Source organism: Canis lupus, chromosome X (genome assembly GCF_011100685.1).
Source record: "Canis lupus familiaris isolate Mischka breed German Shepherd chromosome X, alternate assembly UU_Cfam_GSD_1.0, whole genome shotgun sequence".
Lineage (NCBI taxonomy): Eukaryota > Metazoa > Chordata > Mammalia > Carnivora > Canidae > Canis > Canis lupus.
In genome coordinates this window covers 4889523-4915961 of record NC_049260.1, presented here as the reverse complement: position 1 = coordinate 4915961, position 26439 = coordinate 4889523, and the positions used below count along the sequence as shown (strand labels likewise).

At 42.8% G+C, this 26439-nt stretch overlaps 1 protein-coding gene and 1 long non-coding RNA gene across 10 annotated transcripts in view; one reads left to right on the top strand and one right to left on the bottom strand.

Moving 5' to 3' along the window:
• The window catches only part of LOC111094756, a 222287-nt gene extending 197967 nt beyond the window's left edge, over positions 1-24320 (bottom strand). Inside the window, exons 1-4 of one of the 3 annotated variants that reach the window (XR_005386096.1) lie at positions 23778-24320; positions 22862-23040; positions 22108-22252; positions 6674-6744 (exon numbers count right to left, since the gene is read on the bottom strand). This is a non-coding gene — a long non-coding RNA (uncharacterized LOC111094756). The remainder of the gene's footprint in view (positions 1-6673; positions 6745-22107; positions 22253-22861; positions 23041-23777) is intronic. The other 2 variants (XR_005386095.1, XR_005386097.1) reach the window with 2 other exon arrangements.
• PNPLA4 (patatin like phospholipase domain containing 4) overlaps positions 24057-26439 on the top strand; it is a 107635-nt gene continuing 105252 nt past the window's right edge. Inside the window, exons 1-2 of one of the 7 annotated variants that reach the window (XM_038586779.1) lie at positions 24057-24471; positions 25577-25761. In XM_038586779.1, the coding sequence (XP_038442707.1) occupies positions 24447-24471; positions 25577-25761 (210 nt within the window). In that variant the 5' untranslated portion in view covers positions 24057-24446. Of the gene's footprint in view, positions 24472-24630; positions 24785-25576; positions 25762-26439 lie in introns of those variants that run through there. The other 6 variants (XM_038586777.1, XM_038586773.1, XM_038586775.1 and 3 more) reach the window with 6 other exon arrangements.

Below are 26439 nucleotides of genomic sequence, written 5' to 3'. Positions count from 1 at the left end.
GATCCTGGGGTCCTGGGATATGGCCCCCTACTCAGCGGGGACCCTGCTTATCCTTCTGCTACTCCCCCTGCTTGTGTTCTCTCACTCTCTTTGTCAAATAAATACAATCTTTAAAAAATTTTTTAAAAATAAAATCTGGGGGATCCCTGGGTGGCTCAGTGGTTTGGCACCTGCCTTTGGCCCAGGGCGCGATCCTGGAGTCCAGGGATTGGGTCCCATGTCAGGCTCTCTGCATGGAGCCTGCTTCTCCCTCTGCCTGTGTCTCTGCCTCTCTCTCTGTCTCTCATGAATAAATAAATAAAATCTTAAAAAAATTAAATAAAAAATAAAATCTTGTTTCTGGACAGCAGCACAGTTTCCAATCCACATTAGTTACAAACATGGATGATGGCCTGGGAATCAGAGACATTGGCATATATGGGGCTCCCAGGACTATGAGGTCGTTGGGTGCTTCTTGGGTGACATGCCAGTTTGAGATCCAAAAGGAAGAGTTTCATTCATCTTGTAAACAGGTAAAAACACAGAGTAAAATAACTCAGTGATGTATAGATGATACCAAGATTAAAGGGATCGATCTATCCTTAGAGAAACATCCCCAAAGTGGTCTGTAAACATTACTGATTGTAAAGGGTAGAAGCTGGCAAGATTATAAAACTTCTCCAGTCCCACAGCAACTGCATAACTTTATCAGAGTGCGCATTATGCCAATAGAGAGATGACATTGCTTGTGATTAGTAAGCAACACTGGTGTCTGGAGGCCATCTGGCGCTTTATGGATAGGCACAACTGAACTAAGCCAGGTGGTTTATACTCCTTTGAACACAGAGGGAAATCAGTGACTGCTTGGTATGACACAAAGCATCTTCCTGCTCAGAAGGCCAACTCCATCTATCACTTCTCTTTTTCTTTACCACGGAGGCCATCCAATGGCTCACAAATGGATACCTCCATATAAGTAAAACACGTTGAAAGTCTAACGGGTTCTGGAAGGTGCAGAGTTCTTATACTCTGGTGTTGACAACTGAACTGTCTCTTTGGAAAGGACTGTCACAGTTGAGACATTCTAAGCAGGTGACTGCAGCATTGGCAATTCACGTCATTGTGTATGTATGCTGTCATTTTCATCCAGATAACAAGTCAGAATTCTCTAGGACTACTTAAACCCTTTGCAATAGGCCATCCTTGGTTGATCTTGTAATTACATTATTCCAGAAAGTGTATCTGTAAAGCTTTGGTTATTTCCACATTGAAAGAGATTCCCCACTGATCAGATTAAGTTAGAATGAACTCTGATGAGCACAACTGTTTCAGCATCCAAGGTAGGGTCACTGAAACATATTGATCAATTTAAGCAAAATCAGATTTTGATATGGTCTCTCTAACTCCCTCATTCTCTCAAGTACCTACAGTAAGCAGTTGATTCTCTCCGAATCCTGAATGAGCCTAAGTGCTTTGTTCATAGGAAATAAATGTATGTTTTCCAAGATGTTTCATTGTATATTTTTATGTCAGCCTAAACATCACAGTTCCCTGACAATGTGTTCTCTCCAAGAACACAATTCTTGATTGGATACTCAAGCTCCTCTTCATTTTGTGGTATGTTATTAATTGACTCAAGGATTTTGTATATCTGTTATGGGCTAATTTCTTTGCTAAGTGCTGGGAATGCAAAGTAGGACATGGTTTCTGTTCTAGACTACAGAAAGACTTGCAAAACAATAATTATAGTATTCTGTGCCATGGATGCTAATAAAGGAAATGTGAAGTGAGAACACAGAGGAGGGACTCCCAGCATGTCTTGGAAGAACCAGAAAGACACTGAGATTAAATGTCTCTTTTAATTGTCCCCTTTCCTCAGAAAATGTCTGGGGAAATGTGTTGACCTTTCTTTCTTAAATTAGGTAATTTTAAGACTGAAATCTTGCCATTTGCAACAACATGAATGAAGGTAGAGAGTATGATGCTAAGCAAAATACGTCAGTCAGAAAGACAAACACCATATGATTTCACTTTTATGTGGAATTTAAGAAACATGAACATAGAGGGGGAAAAAGAGGCACACTAAGGAACAGACTCTTAACTATAGAGAACGCAACGATGGCCACTAGAGGGGATGGGGGGGATGAGTGAAATAGGTGATGCAGATGAAGAGTACACTTATCATGATGAGCACTGAGTAACATAGAGAACTGTTGAATCACTCTATTAGATACCTAAAGTAATATTACACTATTTAAAAAAATTAAAACAAACTCTGAGTTTTATCTATGACCATACACCAACAAAACTGTGAACATTCCAAACTTCTATGAGGTACTGCACTAAGATCTTCAAGGTATCGTACAATCCATGAATTTCACGAGGATAAAGTCAATAATGCTGAGTGATATGAACTTCTACCATCCTTGGTTTCACTCTGATGGACTTCAATTGAAACACGTTATTTTCCTGGATCCGCACTTCTGATTGGGTCATCCTGGAAAAATATGCCCAATGATGAGACAATATTCTTACTAACACCATAACAAAATGCCCACTTGCATGGATTTGTATGTGTACTGAATATAGACTTCTTGTGTATCCTTTAAAAGCCAGACTACTGGCTAAATAGTATCCTACCTTTACTGGGGCATGTACATTCTAAGTAATATTGACCTTAAGGCCAAAATCAAGTCTAATGTTGTCTGAGAAAGTTTCAGCTAAGAAGACTGCATCACTGCTTGTCAGAGAAATGACAGTTCAGATCTCTTGGTCAGAGTCAAATTTTCTTTTGTTTTGAGGTTTCATAAATATTGTCACTAGGCACGTCATATCTAGCAGGGCCACGTGTGATATTCGGAAAACTAATAATGAGACAACTGATAAAACTGTTGATTTGTTTTCTCAATTCAATTTTCCAAATAAGAAAGTACAGTATTCACAAGAAGGTGCTTTCAGAAATTATAAATGATGATCAACTGTTTTCTACATAAATGAATCCAGTGGGTTAGGAGACCTCAGTAGTGCAAAAGTTTGTTGGCTTACATGGAAAGAGGGCCTATTTCTATTTTAATGACTTATTTTATTATAGAAAAATTAAGAAATGCTCTCCACTTAACAATCTAAAGAAACATCCTGCTTACTCATAAGATGTTCAACATGACTCTAAAGCAATCCCATATTCAATTCCTTTTAGAAGGAAAATAGCCTCCCAAAGCCTCAGTTCCTCATCAGTAGGGGACTATATAATTTACATACTATGCATAATTTACATACTAGTTGTTTATCCCTACAACTAGAGTGAAAGGGGTGGGCTAACCAGATGGGGCAGTGGACAAGGCGTGTCAACTGGGGTATCCTTCGTAAACATATGGTTACCCCACACATCAAAAGGAAGCTTGTTGGTTCGATCCAGCCACATTTGCCCAAAGGCTACATGGTAGCATCACCTTGGAGAACACACATACACACACTTACAACATATACAAATACAGATGCACACATGTGTACATGTATATACTTAAATGCCTAAGCCCTTCACTAGACCAATTAAATCTGATTTCTGAAAGTGTACTGAATCTTGGGCAACAATCATTTTTAAAAGCTCCCCCCCCCAAAATTAAAATAATAAAAAATAAAAGCTCCCCCATGGGGCATGCCTGAGGGGCTCAGTTGGTGAAGCATCTGCCTTTAGCTCAGGTCATGATCCCAGGGTCCTGGAATTGAACCCCATGTGGGGCTCTCTACTCCACAGGTTGTCTGCTTGTCCCTCTCCCTCTGCTGTTCCCCCTTTGCCTGTGCTCTCTAGCTCTCTTTCTCTGTCAAATAAATAAATAAAATCTTTAAAAAAAAAAAAAAAAACCTCCCCCAAATGATACAAATATGCAGCAGCATTGAGAACCTGTGAACTGGATGATCTCCAGCTCTTAAAGTCTGGGATCAGAACTCTGGAGAGCAAATTTACAGCACTTGTTGTTATCAAAGTTTTATAAGAACATGCTACTCTCATTTCTAGAACACAAAATGTTTAATAGCAGTAAGATAATAACCAACATTTACTGACAAAGGATTTACAGTTAACAAAACACTTTCTCAACAACATTTTTTTCTCTCATATTAACCCCACAAGAACGTCAGATTGGTTATTATTACAGACTTTCTGTGGGTGGGGAAATTCAGACATAAAAGATCAGATACGGGGATGCTTGGGTGGCTCAGAGGTTGAGCATCTACCTTTGACTCAGGGCATGATCCCAGGATCCTGGGATTGAGTCCCGCATTGGGCTCTCTGAGTGGAGCCTGCTTCTCCCTCTGCCTATGTCTCTGCCTCTCTCTCTCTCTCTCTCATGAACAAATAAATAAATCTTAAAAAAAAAAAAAAAGATCAGATATGTAGTGACAAGTTATATCACACAACAAGCCTGTGGAATAATCAATCCCAGGTCTTGATTCTAAGGGCAGAAGATGGGAGTCAGTATGAGGGATTCCTATTCCATAGGTCTGAATTCTACTTCTATCATTTGCTAGCTTGATGAGTTGGGACAAGTTATTTAACTCCTCTGTATGTTATCTCTGAAATTAGAATCCTACTGATCTGTTCTTTGAAGTATTGCTATAAGTACTGCATGATATTTTACACAGCAGGCCTCAGCCTTGTGACCAATAAATTGACGTTATTAGTAGAGCTACTCTCTTTCTTCTCCTCCTCTCACTCCCTCCCCTCCTTTTACTACTATAATTACTACTACCACTAGAACTAATAATAATAATCCCTGCTATACGCAGAGTAAACGGCCCTTCAAATAAGCAAGCTTAATTACAATCTTTACCCTCTTCCCACATACTCTGCCAAAACACCAAAATGAAACATCTTCAAAGAAGACAGTCTAGGAAATCAGACACACCCCAGAAGCATACCAATATTGAACTTGGGTCATCTTTGTCAGACACAGCAAACAACCCAGACCGCTGTCAGGCACTAAGCTGGGTTTAGAAACCTCAGTGACCAGCAGCCTTGAAGACATGTTGCTCCAATCTGCCTTCCAGATAGAACTCAGAGACCTACTGCAAGGAGGGAACAGGGCTGGCCATATCCAAACACAGCACCTCCAGACTTGCTGCTGTGTGGAAAGTGAGGCCTCACTCTTCTTGAGGAAGCTGCCAGCCAAGGGTAGAGGACGGTCATTGGTAGGAGGGTATGGCCATCACTGCCCAGGAGCTGCCACTCTACAGGCAAGCTTCCCATCAGCCTGTCCTTTCTTGTGTGGCTCTCGCCACTCAATCCTTCCCTAATTTCCCCATCCTTTCACACGTATCCAATGACACTGTAGTCAGACAACTTCCCAGTAAAAAATAAGAGCCCAAAACACCCACATACATTCCAAACAACCGTGTCAAGGCTGGTGGGGTTGTGCCCTACAAGACTGAGAAACAACAGTGTGGAAGATAAATTCTGACAATTGTTTTGTTCCAAAATTCTATTCTTTTATGATTTTCTAAGAGTTTATTATTTGGAAAGTTCTATGAAGTTATGAAATACACTTGACTTGTCTATCTGAGTGCCTACAACATGAAGCTGAAGGGGGGAAAAAGTGATTATGGATCATGTTCTAGTCATGTCATCTTTGTTTTGCAAATTAAATTTGTTACACCACATTAGCTCAAAGATATGAACATTTTAATAATTCCAGATCCATAAATTGCAAGAAAAATGAATTAGATTTTAAAATGTATTCAGTTCCATGGCACTGGGTTCCTTGAGGATATATTTTTCATCTAAGACAGAAAAGGTATTCTAAATGACTGCATTTCCATTTTCTCCACTTAATTTCATGCTCATTTTTGTAATTCATGTGTTTCAACATATTTAAGACATTGAAAATAAAACCTTCATGACAGATGGTAAAGTATTAGTTTGATCTAGTAATCTAAATGTTTTTAATATTATCATGGTTAAGAATAATAACAATAGAACAGTTGCTACAAGACAGTATTCTCTGCTCTTTGTAGATATTAACTTGCTTGGCTTCAGAAACATTTAAAATATTTTTTAAACTTTATTTATTTGAGCAATCTCTGCACCCAACACGGATGGGGCTCAAACTCACAACCCCACCATCAAGGCTTGCATACTCTATGAACTGAGTCACCCATACACCCCCAGAAACACTTAAAATTTTTAGTATAATCACTGTCTTGTATATGTTAACAACCATTTCACAGACTATCTGATCTGGTAGGTTAAATATTTTTAACGTTACTATTTTGTGGTTTAGGATAATGATAATACAATACCTACACAGCTCTTTGAACAAAGAGTATTCTATGCTCCTTACACATATGAACTCATTTAGCCTCATACACATTCTATAATTTGCGTGTAATCATCATCTCTAATCCGTAGATTAGGAATCGAGGAACATAGAGGTCAAGTAACCTTTCCAAGGTCACACAGTTTTAAGTGGTAGAGCCTGGATTTGAACCAGGCAGTCTGCATGAACCAGAAAAATCAAACACTGACTTATTTTAAGCCATGTCAATTAAACTTCTAGTCTGTGTGTGTGTATAGGTAAATGTATCAACGCAGATGCAAACTGAATAATATTAAATCGAGTGAATTTGTCTTAAACAAATGTATCCATTTTAAATCTAAATTTAAAATCCAAACACATATGGTCCTTGTCAAAGTACTCACCCCGAGTATCTGACGCATGTTCAGTGTGCCTTGGCAGTGTGGACTCTCTTATTCAGATTACAGAGGCACCCCTGGAATTGAGATAACAAATTAGCAAGCTATCCAAGGAAACTCGTCCCCGCACTCAGACCTATCTGGGGTTAGACCTGAACAAGGATTTTTCATGTGCAACAGTCATTTTGTCAGACCTTTTGCAGTCAATTATCAGTAAGCATTCGTGGAGTACCTACTGCATGCCATTCCCTCTGCTAAATCCTGGGGTGTTTAAAAGGTCACTACCAATCCACTGATGTAGCAGGATTTCTTGGCCTTCACCATAGGTTTGACTATGAAACATTCCAATTAATGCTCTTTCTTTTTTTATATATATCAATCATATATTTTTATGAAAAATGTGTTTTCTCAAGAAGTGCAATGAGAAGTGTGACATTTTACAAAAATCTTTAATGTCTGGGGTAACAGAAGACAAGTAGATTTCACGTTTGCTTCTTCATTTAATCTCTTGTGACACTGCTTTCTTTGTCAATACCCCACTCACACCCTGGGATTCCACTGGCCATATTCAGTGTAGAAGTCACGTTGCTTTTATGTGCAACTTGACTCCAGGGACTGGGTAGGAGCCTGGAATCTCCCTATGCCACCTTCCATTCAAAGTGTGAGCTCTTGTATCACAATGGCTGGGTGTCATCTCTCTCTTTCATTAGACTGTGGTCTACCTATCTCACTCATCCACAGGGACTATAAAAATGCGAACATATACAGCACTCAATCAATACTGCTGAATAAATATAGTCACAAAAATAAAGTCCTCGATTATGGAGACGATTCATAACCTCTAAGGCAACCATGTTGACCAAAACACTTTTGAAAATATAAGCTCTAGGGCAGCCCCGGCGGCACAGCGGTTTAGCGCCGCCTGCAGTCCAGAGTGTGATCCTGGAGACCCTGGATCGAGTCCCACATCAGGTTCTGTATGATGTCTGCTTCTCCCTCTGCCTGTCTCTGCCTCTCTCTCTCTGTCTCTATGAATAAATAAATAAAAATCTTAAAAAAAAAAAAAAGCTCTAATAGATGTGTTTTAAAAAACCTACTATGTTAACATTATAGACATTTTTGTCTTCATGTATTTAAATTTCTAGCACTTGAGGCCCATGGTGTGAAAGAATTTATAAATTCATTAAGACCTAAGTTCAAACAGCTTGGTTATTAAACTTGGTGAGGAGATGTCATTTAGGTGGTAAACAAGCCTCATAGTTAATTAAACATCAATACTGAACATAATCTTTGCTCTGTTCTCCTTCACACGTGGGCAACATTGAGTGCTAAAATGGTATTCACCAGAGATGCTGGGAGGGGGGGCTCAGTTTTGGCTCAGGTCATGAAACAGAGCTTCCACATTCAGTTCCACATTCAGTGGAGTCTGCTTGAAATTCTTTCTCTTTCCTTTCCCCCCTCCTTCTACTCCTCCCCCAACTCAGAGTTGCATGCACTCTCCCTCTCAAGTAAATAAATAAAATCTAAATAAATAAAATGATATACACCAGTCTGAGTTATGGACAACATGTCTAGAAGCCACATATGCAAAAAAGAGTCTTATGTATATTTACTAGTAGTAGCTCATTCACCATAAAATTAATGATTGTCAGTTATTTGGTTATCTCACATTCATGGCCTTTTATATAATTTTTTTATATAATGTTTTATATTAAAATTTGAGATATATATCTTCAGAAAGTAAATTACATACATTTACCTACATGGGTGTGTGATACATACATCACACATATTAATTTTCTAAGCATAGTCAATATTTTCTCAAAATCTGTATTTGTATTCTCTAAATTTTCTATAATGAGTATGTGCTTCCTTGAAAACAAGAATATTTTACTTATTTTTTAAAAGATATTTATTTATTTATTTGAGAAAGAGAGAGAGCGTGAGCACAAGCAGGGGAAGGGGCAGAGAGAGGGAGAGGGAGAAGCAGACTGCCTGCTGAGCTGGGATCCAGACGTGAGGCTCCTCACTGACCGTGGAGCCCAGTGAAGGTCTCAGTCCCAGGACCCTGAAATCTCAACCTGAGCCGAAATTAAGAGTCAGATGCTTAACCAACTGAGCCACCCAGGTACCCATCTTATGCTTATTTTTTATTATTTTTATTTTTTTATGCTTATTTTTTAAATTAAACTTTCTTCACTAAAAAAAAGGGGGGGTGCAGGGGGCAGCCCGGGTGGCTCAGCAGTTTATTTTATTGTTTTTTTAAATATTTTATTTATTTTTTGGCACAGAGAGAGGGGCAGAGACACAGACAGAGGGAGAAGCAGGCTCTATGCAGGGAGCCCGACGTGGGACTCGATCCTGGGTCTCCAGGATCACACCCCAGGCTGCAGGTGGCGCCAAACTGCTGCGCCACCAGGGCTGCCCTAGCTCAGCAGTTTAGCGCCGCCTTCAGCCCAGGGCCTGATCCTGGAGACCCCGGGGTCAAGTCCCATGTCAGGCTCCCTGCATGGAGCCTGCTTCTCCCTCTGCCCCTCTCTCTGTGTCTCTCATGAATAATTAAAAAAAAAAAAAAGTAAATACATAAACTGGATGTAATAAATAAATGGCTAGCTGGCACCTCAGTGAACACTTTAAATAACAATAAACATTAAAAACAGTGTAAGGGCACCTGAGTGGCTCAGTCATTAAGCATCTGCCTTCAGCTCAGGTGATGATCTCAGGGTCCTGGGAGTTCCACGCTGGGCTCCTTGCTTCTCCTTCTTCCTTTGCCCCTCCCCTCATTCATGTGCACTCTCACTTTGCCCTCTAAAAAATAAATAAAACAGTCTAAACAGGTAACTCTCTAACCATCTGACTTTTATTCAGGACAGAATCTAGTTCATCTACATCTGAAACCAGTAAATCCTCTGCAGAGTACAGGTGAGGAAAGCAGGAGAAATGAGGACAAAAAGAACCACCATGAATCTAACTTATCTGTTTTCCAGCATTTATGTATTTAATCTTATATCGAGATTTCAGGAACACCTGGATGGCTCAGTGGTTGAGCATCTGCCTTGGCCTCAGGGTGTGATCCCGGGGTCTGGGGATCGAGTCCCATATTGGGCTCCCTGCGAGGAACCTGCTTCTCCCTCTGCCTATGTCTCTGTCTCTCTCTCTCATGAATAAATAAATTAAATTTAAAAAACACAATTATTTCGAGATTTCAGTCATGACAATGGTAAGCAACAAAAGCAGCCCTTTTGACGCAGCAAACAGATGGTAAAAAATGATATGAACAGTTTCTTTTTTTTTTAAATTAATTTATTTATTTATGATAGTCATCAGAGAGCGAGAGAGAGAGAGAGAGAGAGAGAGAGGCAGAGACACAGGCAGAGGGAGAAGCAGGCTCCATGCACCGGGAGCCCGATGTGGGATTCGATCCCGGGTCTCCAGGATCGCGCCCTGGGCCAAAGGCAGGCGCTAAACCGCTGCGCCACCCAGGGATCCCATATGAACAGTTTCTGACTCCTCGTGGAGGTGATGAGGGGCACGGTACAATACAGGCAAGGGAGACTCAGTCATTTCCAGTGGCACTGAGGCCAGGTGCAATTGAGACCTCCTAGGAGCTGTGGCTTCTCCCTGGCATTTACAGGTGGTAAGTAATGTCCTCTATGGTAAGTAATGTCCTCTATGGTAAGTAATGTCCTCTTCAATCGGCCAGCAGGGGGCAGCCTGGAAATAGGTACAGAAAACAAAACATATCTTGAAGATTCCAGGAAGCCTATTTTCCCACGCAGGTCGGATCCATCTGGCATCAATTTTTGTGGGATTACGCACATCACCTTGGAGGATACACAGCCACTCTTCTGAAAGTCATGCACTCACTGAGGGCAAAGATTTCTGAGAATCTGCTGTGCTTAATTGCTACTATCATTGTAATTGAGTTGCTTGAACAAAATCAAGAATCAGAAGTTTCCTCAACTTTTTGACAACAGCCAACAAATAACCATGGAGAAATAGAAACTATACGATAGCAGTAACAGTCTTTCAACAGAGTATATACTAAAACCAGCCTTTGCAGGGTCACTGGCTGGCACACAGCGACTGGAGCAAGTAACTCTTTGTCTCAGGGTTGTGACATTAAGCCTCTCGTTGGGTACAGAAATTACTTAAAAAATAAGATCTTAAAAAACAACAAGCCAGCCTTTATTTATAGGTCCCAGCTATGCTAGAAGTATTTCTTTCCTTTGCTTCCTATTGTCCAGATCATGTGGTAAGGGTGTTTTGGAATGTCTGTAAGGGCACTTTCTTTATATCCTTCTGAGTTTTTATTGTGGAGACTGAGATAAGGAATAACGATCAGGAAAGACTCTGGCACGTAGCCGGGCTCAAATAACTGTTACTTGGTTATTATTAACTATTACGTTTTTATACAGGACACTTAATCAAGTCTAAAGGCCACAATAGAAACTTGGGGAGTGCTGGTCCAACTCATGAGCTTCCAGGCTTTGGCGCTCACCCCTCATCAGGGAGCAATGGTCGGACCAAAGATAGAGCCACATACACACTGGACCAATTATATGTCTTCTCCACCAGAAAACCAGCTATTCTTTTGTGCCATTTGACCGAACTGAGGTTATGTAAACTTCTGAACTGACAGGCTCCTGTGTCTGGTCCCACACAGCTTGAGAAGCAGAGAAAGTCAGATCTCCTGAGAGAAAGGGAAATGAGCATGCCAGATGAGACTCCACATGAGCCTAGAAATCCAAAGCAGAAGCATCGTTTCTGAAGGCTTTCCAATTCCTAGTACCAATCCTCAAGGCTTCCATCTTTTCCTGGGTTCTATAATCTAACAATATTTTTTTTTCTCTCCACATATGGTGACTTCTGCTTTTTCTCTTAGCAACCAATGGAATCAAAGTAATCTCTACACCCAATGTGGGGCTTGAATTATAACCTCGAGATTAAGAGTTACATGCTTTACCAATTGAGCTAGCCAGATGCCCGTCTTTCAGCTTGTGTTTTATAAGTGAAGTCCAGTGGGACACTATACAGCCAATAAGCAGAATGGAAATATGATTCTCCTTATCATCCTCTTCACATAGAGAATCTGCGATGCCTCATGAGTGCAGAATTACAGTAGCCTCACCAAACATGGGAGATCAGTGAGTTTTGAAGCAAGTACAAGCTAGGCATGTTGCATCTAGGACTGAGTCAGCATGGGTGCAGCCAGCCTCAAGAAGACACGTTATCCCATCCCAACCAGAACTTTCTTCACCAACAGAAAGAAGGAACCAGTGTCCTAGGAAGCACAAATGACCAATATCAAACTCTATTATGTTCATTTTTCCTCAAGTCACTTTCCTGCATTGGCCCACCACCAAAAGTGACGAAAGAGAAGGAAAGCACAGGACAGAATCACTCAGCCCCTTTTTCTTTGAGCTCTTCCACATTCATCAGGTAGAGAGTGTTGGTGGAATGTGTGCAGATCAAGGCATGAAATAAAGAGAATTTAATTACTTTGCAGAACATCCTCACTGTTGTGGTAAACACAAAATGTATATGAAGGTAGGAGTTACAGATTATGAACTGTGCGATTCCACATCCTAGTTAAATAGTCTGATACTTGTCTCTAAAGTAGGCATAATGCAACGTCAGCAAAATGGTAAAATTCATGTCAATAATTTAGTTTTAGTTTCTCTTTCTTTAGAAAGACATGAAATTGCAAATAACAACTTCCATAACATGTTGAAAGAAATGGAAGTAAAAAAAAAGACTTTTATTTTTTATTTATTGTTCAAGATTTCATTCCTTTATTCATGAGAGACAGAGAGAGAGGCAGAGACACAGACAGAGGGAGAGGCTCCCTGTAGGAAGCCCGATGTGGGACTCGATCCTGGAACCAGGGAACCATGACCTGAGGCAAAGGCAAGACATTCAACCACTGAGCTACCCAGGGGCCCAAGAGAAGACTTTCAATGGCACCTTTCTCCCTCCTTTTGGAGCAAGCGTTCTTGCATTTCCCTTTTGCATTGGACCCTGAAAACTGTATCAGCTCTGTTCCTGGGACCTTGTGTCACACATAAAGATAGAACTTCTGGTCAAGTTACAGGCTCTGCATCCATCTCTGCTGGTCTGGTTTGGTTCCTGGCCTGGAGTTTACAGAGAGGTCATCTGGCATTGTGGCACATCAATTTTATTCCTAATGCTAGAGTCCACAATCCTGGCTTTCTGTGTTGATTTTCAAATTCCACGACTCCAGGTTCTGCATCCCAATCTTAGGCTGGTCCTGATTCTCCCACCCCTTCTAAGACTGCTCATCAGGCTGAGCAGAATCCTCGAGATCACCACGCTAAGCTTATTTTAGCTCAGACTCTGCATCCGGGCACCTCTCTCCCCCAAATCTTCATTATGGCTCTGGCGCCACACTGGCCAAATTGAGAACTTCTCCAAGAACAATGGTTTTCAAGCCTGGCTACACTGGATTCACCTGTGAATTGTTTGCTTGTTTCTCCTTTCCAAATAATATTGATGTCTGGCTTCCATCCTAGACTAATCAAAAGCAGCGGGATTAAGAACCAAGACACTAGGGTATTACAACCTCTTACAGCTATCTTTGGAAAAATGAACACAGCCTTTATTTCTCTGCATGTGTCTATAAATGGCCCCTCTACCCCCAAACATACACGAGAAGCGGAGGAATTAACACGCTGATTTTCTATGTCAATGCCCCTCCTTCCATCTCCCACTCAACTGTGCTAGTGGGCAGGATGGGCTTTCTCCTTCTGTGCAGGCAGGGACTTACCCTAAGTTATAGCCCAAATTCTCTCCTCATAAAGAGTCTACTGAAATTAGTAGTCCTCAGGGCATCACAGCACCTGATATGGAGGCCTCAGGCCTAGAGACTGCATGAAAGTTTTAGGCACAAATGATGTCACTTAGTTTGAATATGCAGAGGGAGAAGGGAGGAGACCCCAAGTCTAAGTCATGAGAATCCCTATTTCATGGTTTGGTGGAGGATGAGTCTCTATAGATCCTGGGAAGGTACAGCTGGACAGCTTCATTTCTCACTTCATTTATCAATGTCTTTATGAAAATGCCTGCTATAAACACCTGTGAGTGTACATCTACTTTGACTCTGGCACTAGAGAGGCACCAGGGCATAGTAGTCAAGAAGTGAATCCTGTCTCTGGTAATGGTCAAGGATCTCAAAAAAGTTAGTCTCCTGTGCCTCAGTTAGCCATCCTTAAAACGTGAGTGCCACTGTAGGTATTCACAGGGTTCTTAGGAATAGCAAACACATTGGTATTTGTAAGGTGATTAGAAGAGGCAAATTGCAAACACAACTCAAGAGTATGTTAAATAAAGAAAAACAAAGTGGACATCATGTTTTTCCTCCAACAACGTAAAATATAAAGCAAATAAAAATACATTCAGAGGATTTTTGTGTTGCTCAAGGTATCACTATGATTTGCCATTCTAGCAGAGTTTAAAAAAAAAAAGTATGAGCCAAATATCAGGAAAATGTGTAAATAATGGAAACAACCTTTGATTCAATAATCACATGTCAACACCTAATGAAAATACAGCCTAGGTGGATGTTAACTCAAGTACTATACAAGTAAAAGTGGGATCACTGAATTGATGTGCTTTGACTACATTGTTATGAGAAGTATTTCTCTTCTAAAAATGAAGCAAAAATGGCACACCTGAGTGGCTCAGCAGTTGAGCTTCTGCCTTTGGCTCAGCTGGTTTGAGTCCCACATTGGGCTCCCTGCATGGAGCCTGCTTTTCCTTCTGCTTCTGTCTCTGCCTCTCTCTCTGTGTCTCTCATGAATAAATAACTAAAATCTCTGAAATTAATTAATTAAAATAAAATAAAAATTAAGCAAAAATGTTATTTTATTTTCCTTTATAACACAAGGAAAATGAGCTTTAGTATTCGTCTCTGTTCACAGAATGGTGAAATTAAATTTAATTACATTTTTAAAAAAGATTTCATTTATTTATTTGACTGAGAGAGCACAAGTAGAGAGAGCAGCAGAGGGGGAGGGAGAGGGAGAATCAGACTCCCAGTTGGGCAGGGAGCCCGATGTGGAGCTTGATCCAGTGACCCCAGGATCATGACCTGAGCCCAAGGCAGACACTCAACCGACTGAGCCACCAAGACACCCCTCATTTTTTTTCTTTTAAAGATTCATTATTTTAGCGAGAGAAAGAATACGTGCACATGAGCAGGGCGAGGAGCAGAGGGAGATTAGCAGAGACTCCCCACTGAGCCCGGAGCCCAATAAACAACCAAGAATCGGAGGTACAAACATAAGAAAACATTTAAGTGTAAATAAGTTTAGGGGTGCCAAGGTGGCTCAGCTGGTTAAGCCTCCAACTCTTGATTTTGGCTCAGGTCATAATCTCAGGGCCATGGAATTGAGCCTTGTGTGGGGCTTCGTGCTCAGCGAGAAGCATGCTCATCGAGGAGTCTGCTTGAGATTTTCCCTCTCCTTTCCCTCTCCTCACCAGCCCCATCTCTAAAATAAGTAAACAGATCTTAAAAAAAAAAAAAAAAAAAAAGATATCTTGCCATTTGCGATGACATGGATGAAGGTACAAAATATGCTAAGTGAAATAAGTCAGTGAAAGACAAATACCATATGATTTCACTCATGTGGTATTTAAGAAACAAAACAGATGTACAAAGAAAAAAGGAGACAAACCAAAAAACAGACTCTTAACTATAGAGAACAAACTGATGATAACTAGAGAGGAGGTTGGGGGAGGGCGGTGAGTGAAATGGGTAAGGGGAATGAAGAGCACACTTATCATGATGAGTACTGAGTCATGTACAGAATTGTTGAATCGCTATATTGTACACCTGTAACTAATGTAACATCGTATGTTAACAATACTGGAATTAAAAATTAAAACAATAAAAAATGTAAATTAAATAAGTAAAATTTAGAGTATATGTACATGAAAATGAAGGATAATTACATTTCAGAATTACAAAGCCTTCTGAAGACCCTTAAATTTACGATCCCTGTGAGACATGTGCTACATCTACAGCTTTTTTTTGGTTTGTTTTTAAAGATTTCACTTATTTATTCACGAGAGACACACAGAGAGAGAGAGGCAGAGACACAAGCAGAGGGAGAAGCAGGCTCCTTGCAGGGAGCAGATTGGGCCTGGATCCCAGGACCCCAGGATCATGCCCGAGCCAAAGGCCGCCGCCACTCAACCACTGAGCCACCCAGGCATTCCTAGAGTTGTTTTTCTTAAGTGAGATGTGCATCTGTGGCTACTCAAAGGACTATATTTCATGAAAAGCTTACTTTCTTAATATGGCAATTCAAAAGTATGTTAAGAGTGAGATCATGTACCCCAAGGCGAGGAGAGAGAGAATAAGATACTGGAAACAAAGCCCAGTGCTTAAAATGACAACCTAAGTAGAGCTACCTGCCTCCTATGAGAAATTTATAAATGCAAAACTAGTATTTGGCAAGACTGAGGTACCTGGGTAGCTAAGTGATTGAGCGTCTGCCTTTGGTTCAGGTCATGATCTGGGGGTCATGGGATTCAGTCCCGCATCAGGCTCGCCACAGGGAGGCTGCTTCTCCCTCTGCCTATGTCGCTGCCTATCTGTGCCTCTCATAAATAAACAAAATCTTAAAAAAATTTTTTTTGGTTAAGTCTACACCTGGATTAGGCTTCCCTAGGCAATGGTGTGGTTGGGATAGGATGACTTTGAACTTGCCATCTTCTCTATTCAGGAAATGAATTCTGTGTTTTATTTTTTTAAGATTTTTAATTTATTTATTCATGAGAGACACACAGAGAGAGGCAGAGACACAGGGAGAGGGAGAAACAGGCTCCATACAGGGAGCCTGATTCGGGACTCAATCCCGAGACTCCAGGATCACGCCCCAAGCTGAAGGCAGGTGCTTAACCGTTGAGCCACCCAGGCATCCTTTCATTATTTTAAATATATCTGCCTATAGAAACCTAGGACAGTTTATTAGAACTTGGGGATTGTTTTCCCCTCAGGGAAAATTGTATCAGTCTCTATAATTTAACAAATATCACCATGTACTACCATCATATTTTATGATCTTCTACTCTGTGTTCTGATAATTTGAGCCATAATAGGTGGTCTTGAAATTACAGCTGTCTTTTACAGGTCAGGCTGAGACCTTTTGAAATTTCACTCTGACTTCAACTTTAGACTTCTCATCCACTGTACCTGTTCATTTTGTAGTTTTTTTTTTTTTTTTTTTTAGATTTTATTTGTTTATTCATGAGAGACACAGAGAGGCAGAGACACAGGCAGAGGGAGAAGCAGGCCCCATGCAAGGAGCCCAATGCAGAAATTGATCCCGGGACTCCAGAATCACGCCCTGGGCCGAAGGCAGGTGCTAAACCGCTGAGCCACCCAGGGATCCCCCATTTTGTGGTTTCCTAAACAGAATGCATGTGTGTAGTTGGGGATGTCCTTTGATCTCAGAAATTCAGAAGATGTTGTAAACAGTGTTTTTGAAAGTTTGTGTTAATTGCATAGGTACTTTTGGTTTTAAAATAAAATGTTAGTGGGCACTCACTAAATGGGGACTATATACTCTTTACAAAAATGGATTATAATGAGTGATGAAAAGACATTTGGGATCACTTCCTACTCTGCAAAATGTTTTTAGTAGAATAGCATTGCCATTATTGTCACTGTTGTCAAAAAAAAATGTTTGCTAGCACCTATTTCTTTGACCGTAGGTGTAAGAGAAGATCCTTGCTACAGCTCTGAGTGTACCACAGCTTCCTACAGGGAAATTTATCAAAGGGAAACATTTCTATCCATTTATACCAATGTGGTGAGCAACATATCCAATATCCCATATAATTAAAAAAACAAACAATTCTATTGCTAATTGAATGCTAAACATTTATGCCAAATAATACTTAACCATACATTTAAACCTAACTAATACTGTCAACTAACTTTTCAAGGCATCAAACATCATAGTTGGGTTCTTATTTGTTTGGGGGACTATGCATCAGGTAATTATGTATTGTGCAGTTTTATATAACCAAGGAATAATATTTTTTGTTTTATACAGAAATAATGGCTGCATTTTTACTTGTGTTTAATTCAACAAATATTTATGGAATATTATAGTAGATATGTTTATTTAGACTGCCAGACTTTTTCTTTTTTATTTTTTTATTTTTACTTATTTATTTATTTTTTTGCCAGACTTCTTCCTAAGGAGGCTTGCCCAACCAAGTCCATCTGGACCCAGCTTCCAGCCTGGACTAGAGTTACTGCTTCCAGTCCTATTTGGCCATTGCTTGCACAGCACATGCTCCTTCAATCATGGGCCCACATCATTGTACAGGTCTCCCCTGCTTTTTGAAGGCTCGCATTACACCACTTCCCTTTTACAAAAGACCTACATTAGTACCTCTTTATTAGCCAAAAGAAAGAGGATTTTCAGTTTTACGAAAATACAGCATTTCACGTTTTGTAGCGAGCAGTTACAGAGGCAGTACCACCCCAAGCAGTAAGCATGGTGCCAGCCAAAAGTGGCACCTTCAAGCTCCTTCTCTGGAAACTGCATGCAGCATCACAAAACCAGGCCACCGGAGCTCTGAACTGTGTCTGTGAACATCTGTGCTTTAACTCAATGTATTTTGTGCATCTGTTACCAAAATGTGTCCTAAGGTAACAGATTTTTTGAGGTCTGGGAATGGACAAAAATGTTTCCATATAAATTAATGGTAATTGCTTCTTTGCTTTACACTATTTGGGTTAATGAAAGATTTCATAGGGATGTTCTACTTTCAGATGGCAAGAAATCTGTATTACAATTTGCTGTTCACAATACTCTTCCAGGGATATTCATGTGATAAAAACGGAACCAGAGTCTAAGCTTCTAAGTCTGAAAGATGGACAGTGATCAGCTGGGACGCTGCTGGGGCATGAACCTCCTGCGGATGCCCTGCCTGGAGAATGAAACTAAATGAAACCCAAGTGCTTGATCCAGGCATTACTGCAGTGAGCCCTACCTCTAAACTTCTAGATAATTTCAACCAGCAATTCTCTTCCTGCTTAAGCCAGATATCTGAAACACAACAACTAAAGATTCCCAACCCTTACAAACGTTTATGAGTCTTGAGCTATCTACTAGATGCTGGCAAAAAACACGAAGTACAAGACAGTGCCTGCTCCAAATGACCTCTGAGCACAGAGAGTGGAGGGCCCATATCTCAACCAAAATAAAACATCATAAATGCTTTGGCAATGCCTCATGCACCAACAAAGGGGAAGATATGGTGAATACTAACAGGAGGTGGCTGAACGTTACCCAAAAGGATATAATGAGACAGCAAAGCCTGATTTAGGCTTCGAAGAATAAAGTAGGGCTTAAAAGAAGAGAAAAATGTGCAAGGACATTCCAGCAAGAAAAAAGTGAATTAAAGGCAAGAAGTTTATCTTAAGATTCCCCCCCCCCCCCCCCCCCGAATGCCTAGCCCAGTCCCTTTCATATATGAGACACCAGAAAAAGTTTAAAGAGTAACCAAGGGCATAAAGAGAAAAATGATTAGATAAATGATTTCTCTGGAGTTAAGGCCTTGCCTTGGCCAATGACATAATGACCTTTTATAACACAGCTCCTAATAGGAATTATGTTCTTTTTACAATAACCTACTTTATGATATGGCTTCCAGGAAAAGTAATAATCAAAAAGAGTTACTGCTGTGACTGTTAAGTGGGGAGAGGGTGGCCTTAATTAATTGCTGGACTTGCTTTTTATTTTTCTTTCTCACATACGAACAAGTTCTCTAAATGGCATTAATAAACACATTTATGGGTCACATCGATCAAGGGTTTCTTCCATTTTTCAGTAAAATTATAAATATCTAAATATGAACACTAATTGCAAATTCTGATCAGAGAAAGAACTGAGGGAAGAAACAAGGTTCTGAAAGCTATGGTGGTCAAATAGCATGCAAGACTCAGCACAGAATGAGAGCTTATATTTTATTAATTCATTGTTGAAACAATGTAGGAAAGATGGGACTCTGCACAGGGAGTGTTTTGGGATGATGGGGACCTGGGCTGATAATCTCTGCATCTGTCTGGATGTGGGAAAACTGTTTTAATTCTAAATATTCGTGTGTGTGTGTGTGTATATATATATATATGTATATATGTTTTTTCCTTTCATCGCTGTTGTGAGTTATACAAGACAATGCGTATGCAGGACTGGAAGGTCAAGGAAGGACAATAATTGAAGAAACTAGTAATAAGTAGATCGCAGTAAATAAGAGTAGATGCTTAGGAAAGGAAGTCATTTTGCAAAAACAAAACAGACTGAAATCTTTATTTTGTCTCCTTGAAATGAGGTGATTAGATAATTGGATGTTTTAGCAATTAGGGTGTTTCCCTTGGTAACAGCAACAGTAATGTTTAAATACAGTACTCCACATTAAAAGAGAATATTTTGATAAACTTCATGAAGCTGAAGGCACCAAAGCTGACATTGTTTATCATTCAACAATTTCATTTTTTGACGTTATTTCCCTAAAAACCTCTTCCACGCTAAGAAAATCATTTGAAGGACAGCAAGAAAGGTGGTTTCCATCCACCTGTACAAACTGTGGACCATGAATGTGGTCAGATAAAGGGTACAGCTCTTCTGCAGTATAATATCCAAGGCAGACAACACATTTTCTTCTTTAGCGCTTTTTTTAAATATTTAGGACTCTGTAATGCATTTGGTACTCCAACTCCACTACCTGCGTATCAAAGACCTAAACTTCTCTTCTATAAAATATATGAAGTATGCAAATTTTAAAAGATCTTCTGCTCTTACACTTATGTAGACTACGAACCACAGGCACTGTAATTAATTCCTATACAACAGTAGAAACACTCTAGCATTTCTATTGCTCAACGCAAATGTATAGTACATTGGGAATGTCTTAAATTAGAATGAAGCTTTAAAAAATAAATAAAAAGAAACTTCTAAATAAATGCTAAATTTTTAAAATGTCTCTTTCACATGAATAACTTGATATTTAATTTCTATGCCATGTAAAGAAGACTTATAGATTACATATTCCTAGATGCATCTAACCATAAATTACACTTCAGAACGTCTACTTTGAAAATGTTTACAGTTTCCACATTATCAAAGTCCTTTGTTACGTATGCATATATACATGTATAACAGAAAAATATATATTACATGTAAAACTCATGCATATTTTGAAAAAAAAATTTTGCCATTTAGAAAAGATTTAGTGTTCCTGTAAGTAATTGGTTCCTCTAGCAAATTTCTAGAGAGAGAAAATGGCAGATGCAGAAGTATCATCTTGATTGGAAGATTGAGTAACTCGATTCCAAGCAGGTTAAGAAAGCGAACAGTAGGGCGCCTGGGTGGCTTAGTCAGTGAAGCGTCTGCCTTCGGCTCAGGTCATGATCTCAGGGTCCTGGGATCTAGTCCCACAACTAGCTCCCTACTCACTGGGCAGCCTGCTTCTCCCTCTCCCTCTGCCTCTCCCCCTGCTCATGCCCTCTCTCTCTGCCCCTCCCCCTGCTCATGCCCTCTCTCATGCACACTCTTTTACTCTCAAATAAATAAAATATTAAGGAAAAAAAAAAAAGCCAACTGTAAAGGGTGAGTGCAGTGGGGCAGTGAGTCGGGGAGCACTATAGCTTTGACCACAGGCTCTAGAAATGCCATCATAGCTTAATCCTGCTTCTCTCTCAGCCCCGATTGCCCCTTTATTTGGGGACCGGCTCCCTCTGGGTGGAGGCGTTCATTGCTTGTCCTTCTTTCGAGAGCGATCCATGGGAAGGGATGCGGCCTCCCCGGGTTCAGATGGGAAGTTCTACTCCATGACTGCAAATGTGCCTTTCTCTGACATTGGTGGTGTTCTCAAAACAAGAGAATGCTTCAAGTAGGCATGAAAGGCATGCCAACAGGGCGGTTATTAGCTGATACCTCCGTTAAAGGGGCACTGTTCTGTGTTTGTAACACCGTGGCCACTTTCCCCTGAAATCAGGACCAGTACCCGAGATTCCAGGAGGAGGTGACAGGGGTGAGGAGTCATGAGAAAGGAAAGAGGACAAGTGTGTTGCAGGGGCAATGTTAGCATGCCCCGCAGAGGTGTTCACGTGCATAAAGGAAGCCAAAATTGGGAAATAACATTAAAGTACATGCGCAGCGAACTGGAAGAGATCAGACTCAGACTCAGAAATACTGAGAGAAGGTCCTATTCTTGGGGTCAGGATGTGGCAAGTAGCCCCATATTCTGTACCTGTCTCCCTCTTTATGGAATACACGGTAAAACGTCGTGGGAGGAAGCTTGGCACAAGGAGAGGAGAGTCAGGTTTAAACAGTGTGTTTTCGTGCCAGGTGCGACTGTAGGCGTCTCTGTGAGCTACTCCCCAGCTCAGTGCTCACCTCCAGAGCATCTGTGCGGCTCAGGAACAGCACATGATCAGGTCTCGGTAATGATGCATCTTCAGTCTCCTTGCCCACTCCAGTCTGCATCCCTCATGAGGAAGAACTGAATTCTTTTCAACTTTGTAAGCCCTGTACCAGGAGACTGTTATACAATGAATGCTTCATGAATGTTGGATAAATGGCTAAATAAAGCAGTTCAAGACTAAATTACTAAGGAAGACAGAGAAGCAAACACAAGCAAATGAATTATTATTAAAAAAAAGTTCTTCAAGGTCAATTAAATTACTGTATATTCACAAGAGTAATTTACTGAAATCCAACAGCCAAAACATATTTATTGATGATGTTACCGCTGGCCCCTAAATTACAAAAACAAATACGAATGAATCTCATATATATATGTTTATATTTTATTTATTTATTCACAAGAGACACACAGAGAGAGGCAGAGACCGGAGCAGGAGGAGAAGCAGGCTCCCTGCGGGGAGCCCAATGCACAGGTGGATCCCAGGATCACGACCCAAGCCGAAGGCAGATGCTCAACCCCTGAGCCGTGCAGGCAGGCGCCCCTGACTCTGATATTCTTTGTTACTTTAGGGAGGTGAACGTTTCCGTTAGCAGCATGTGAGCATGATAAGGGCGAAACGGAGAGACCACGTTTTAAAAGAGCGTTTAAAACGGTAAGAACGGAGTTTCGGAGTTTTCTGAAGTCACGTGGCACGACACTTTAAGGCAGTAGCAGCTCACTCACCCGCAGTTGTGCCCACGGTGGGTGCCGTCGTCTTCCCTTCAAGCGGGGGCTCCCGCAGTCCTGGTGCGCATGCACGCTGCGCAGGGGGCAATGTTCCCATCTGCTGGATCCACCCGCCGGCAGGGCCCGAAGGCAGGACACGGCCGCCCCCGCTCCTGGCCGCGTGGACTCGGCCTGTCCTTGAAGTTTGAAGGTCAGCAGATCGCTTTACGCCAGCAGCGGCAGGAGCGGCAGCTCGAGCAGGGCCTCCCAAACCCTAGTGCGCATGTCAGCACCGCGCACCGCGCACCAGGGGCTCTGCGGCGCGGCCTCGGCCTCCTGCTTCCCAGCAGGCTTCCGCGGAGGGCGCTGCCCTCTCGCCCTCCCGCCCTCCCGCAGCTGCACCACGTGCACTGCAGCCCCCCGTCACGCCAGTCCTATCGGCAGCAAGACGCCACCTTGCTTAGGCCCCGGCGGGTCCTGAGGCGCAAGGGTGTCAGGAGGCTGTTTGCGACCGTGAGGCGCCATGTGGTCCCCAGTCACCACATCCGGGGCCCTCGCTCAGGCCCTCAGGCGGGGTCGCGCTGCAGAGCCCAGGCCACGGCCTCGCGATCAGGGACGCACAGGCCATGAGGCGACCCCGCCCCGCGCCCCAGGGCAGGACGCGCACACTGCTCAGAGCGTCCTCACGCAGGGGGACCTGGGGGACCTTCCCCGGGGGCTCTGCGACTGCTGCAGGCTGGCTTACGGGGCCTACACAGGGAAGGAGGCCCCACAGGGGACGTCGGCCGCACGGCCACCACCCAAAGCCACCACCATCTCTCACTGACTCTACACGCCCACGGCCGCCACCAAAGGAAGCCACAGGCCGAGTGCTGCAGGCCCGCCGTGTGGCACGGGCGTCTTTACCACCATCCCGTTTCACACAGAAAATCACCTGAGAAGCTCAGACAGGTAAGGCAAGCCGCGCTGGGTCAGCAGCCCGAGGCGCCTGACGATGTGGCCGCTGCCCACAGCCGCGGCCCGGCCTCTCCGATTACGCTTCCGTTAAAAAGGCTACTCAGGAACGGGGAAGGCACCGCCAGACGCGGAAAGCGCTAGGAAGTCCGCTCTCCACAAGCCGGCACGTGGACCCCGCCTTCCCCGCCAGCGGCACCGCCCCGACGGTGGGGAGAGGAAGAAAAACCACTTCCGGGAGACACGCCAGCGCTTCCGGGGCGCGCGCGGCGCAGGAGGGTCGTTCAGGGTCACCGACCTCGCCGGGGAGGGGCCAGCCCCCAGGTGGCGCTACGACGCGCACGCAGGCGGACGGACACGCATCGCTGCGTATGGAGGACAGCAGCCCTGGACACGAAAGGGTTGCCCCTTACCCGCGCCCGGGGACGCCGGGGTCAGGCGTCCGAGGGTGCGCCGCCGCCATGTTGAGTCCAGGGGGTTTAAATGCGGTGGGCGGGGCCCAGGGATGCCTGCGTCGCATGGTGACGTCGCAGCCTGCGCGGGTAGGCCCGCCCGGACCCCTCCCGCGAGACCTTCCAGTCGACCAGCGCGGGCCGGCCCTGGGGGGCGGGGCCTTGTTGAGTGACGGCTCCGCTGAAGGGGGTTCAGCATGGAAGTGCCTGGAGCCTGCCTTGGTAGGCGGGGCGCGGGGCGGGCGCGGGGCGGGCTCTGGTGGCTCCCCCCGAGTGGGCGGGTCGGAGCAAGCCCCCAGCGCCGGGGGCTGGGGCTGCTTCCTGCACCGAGCTCCGCCGCACCACCCCACCCCCACCCCCACCCCCACCCCCACCCCCACCCCCACCCCGGCTGCAGAAAGGAGGCGTGCCGCGGCCGGGGCTCCTCCCTGCACACAGCGGAGGCCTTCGGCCCCTAAACTCGAGGCCCGGGCCGGGCCGTGTGCCTCCCCTGGAGGCTCCGGAGGAGGCAGGGAGGAGACCCGAGGATCTCCAGGTGTGCAGCTTTGTGGCCTCACGGTACCCACCACCTGGTGACATGCAGCCCACTGAGGCTTCGGAAACGCGCTTCTGTCCTGAAATCGCTCACAAGTCATCCGGGACTGTGCCTGACGGCCCTTGCGGCCTTCAATTGCCCTTGCCACTCACGGCCTTAATGTATCTTGAGAAACTAGGCAATGAAATCTATATTTCACTGTTGAATGATGGCTCGTTGCATTATGCAAGAATCGTGGGCATCCTTGTTTTTGTTTTTTGGAATTAAATATGTATATATTATATCCATATATGTGGATGCTTGCAGTGCAAGTGTGGGGCAAGCGAGCAGGGACTGCTCTTGAAATGCGGTGATGCACTTGCAAAGGAGACCACGTGTGTCCTTTCTGTGCAATGTGCTAGTGCCTAGCCATTTCACCTTCCACAATAGTACCCCCCCCCCAAAAAAAAAGGTTAAAAAGGTCAGGAAAAAAGGCAATTGTAATTTACTGATCTGCTTCTACCCGGGGCACATCAGATTGTAGATAGCATAATCTATGAGATAAATACATATGAAATGTTGGGACTTTTCACAAGTAATAAAACTATATGGGGCCAAGGGGAGAGGGGAGAAAAGTTTTCGTGAAAAATTTGGGTACTTAATGAGACTTTTATTGACAATATTGTGTTCAGCACAGAGAATTATACGTTAAAACCGTGTTGGAACGATGAGACATGGGACAACACACCAGTGTGTAAAGAACTATACCAACTTACAGGATTTTTGTTTTTTTGTGTGTCCTCAATTTCGCAGCTAGAATGAAGCACATCAACTTGTCGTTTGCGGCCTGCGGGTTTCTGGGCATTTACCACTTGGGGGCAGCATCCGCACTTTGTAGACATGGAAAAAAGCTCCTGAAGGATGTCAAGGCCTTTGCAGGGGCTTCTGCGGGATCCTTGGTGGCTTCTGTCCTGCTAACGGCACCAGAAAAACTAGAGGTAATGAAGTAGTAACTAGGCTGCGTTCCTTGTTAAGAAATCAACACTGAGCAGCAGGCATGAACGTTGGCTCTACTAAGTTAACTGCAGACAAATAATCCTTTTCCTGGGTAACAGGAAAGGTCAAGACTTTTTTTTTTTTTTAATTTAATTATTACGGATTTCTGCTCTGGATTTGGGGAAGATTATGTTGGATGACAGTGAGGCAAGGAAATCAAATGCCTCTTTTTACTCTTGAGTGTCTATTTAGTCATAAAATTCCGGCTCTGTTTCTTTCTACCAAAGGCTATTTCTTCTTTATCTGATCATGAGAACACAGGGTCTGTTTGCAAGGCCTGGAAAATGGGGCCGATAATGCTTTGCTCCCTCCCATTTACAAACAGGTGTATAAAGGAAAATTGGGCTGATGGTTTCTGCTAAGTGGAATGCTGCAGAGATTCTGTTTGTTTTTGATTCTCACAGATAAAAAATTTTGATTTCCAGGCAGTTTATCCAGAAGTAATGAGAATAAGCCTTCATTAGGTATTTCATTTAATGCAGTCTACGTCATAAAAAGGTTTTCCATTTCTAGACAGCAATCGTACATTTCCTGACTTTAAGAACTGTCTTCTGTAGGTGCAGAATGGCATATTCATTCATTACTTACATACTCTGGTGGCTCTGAACAATTGAATAATA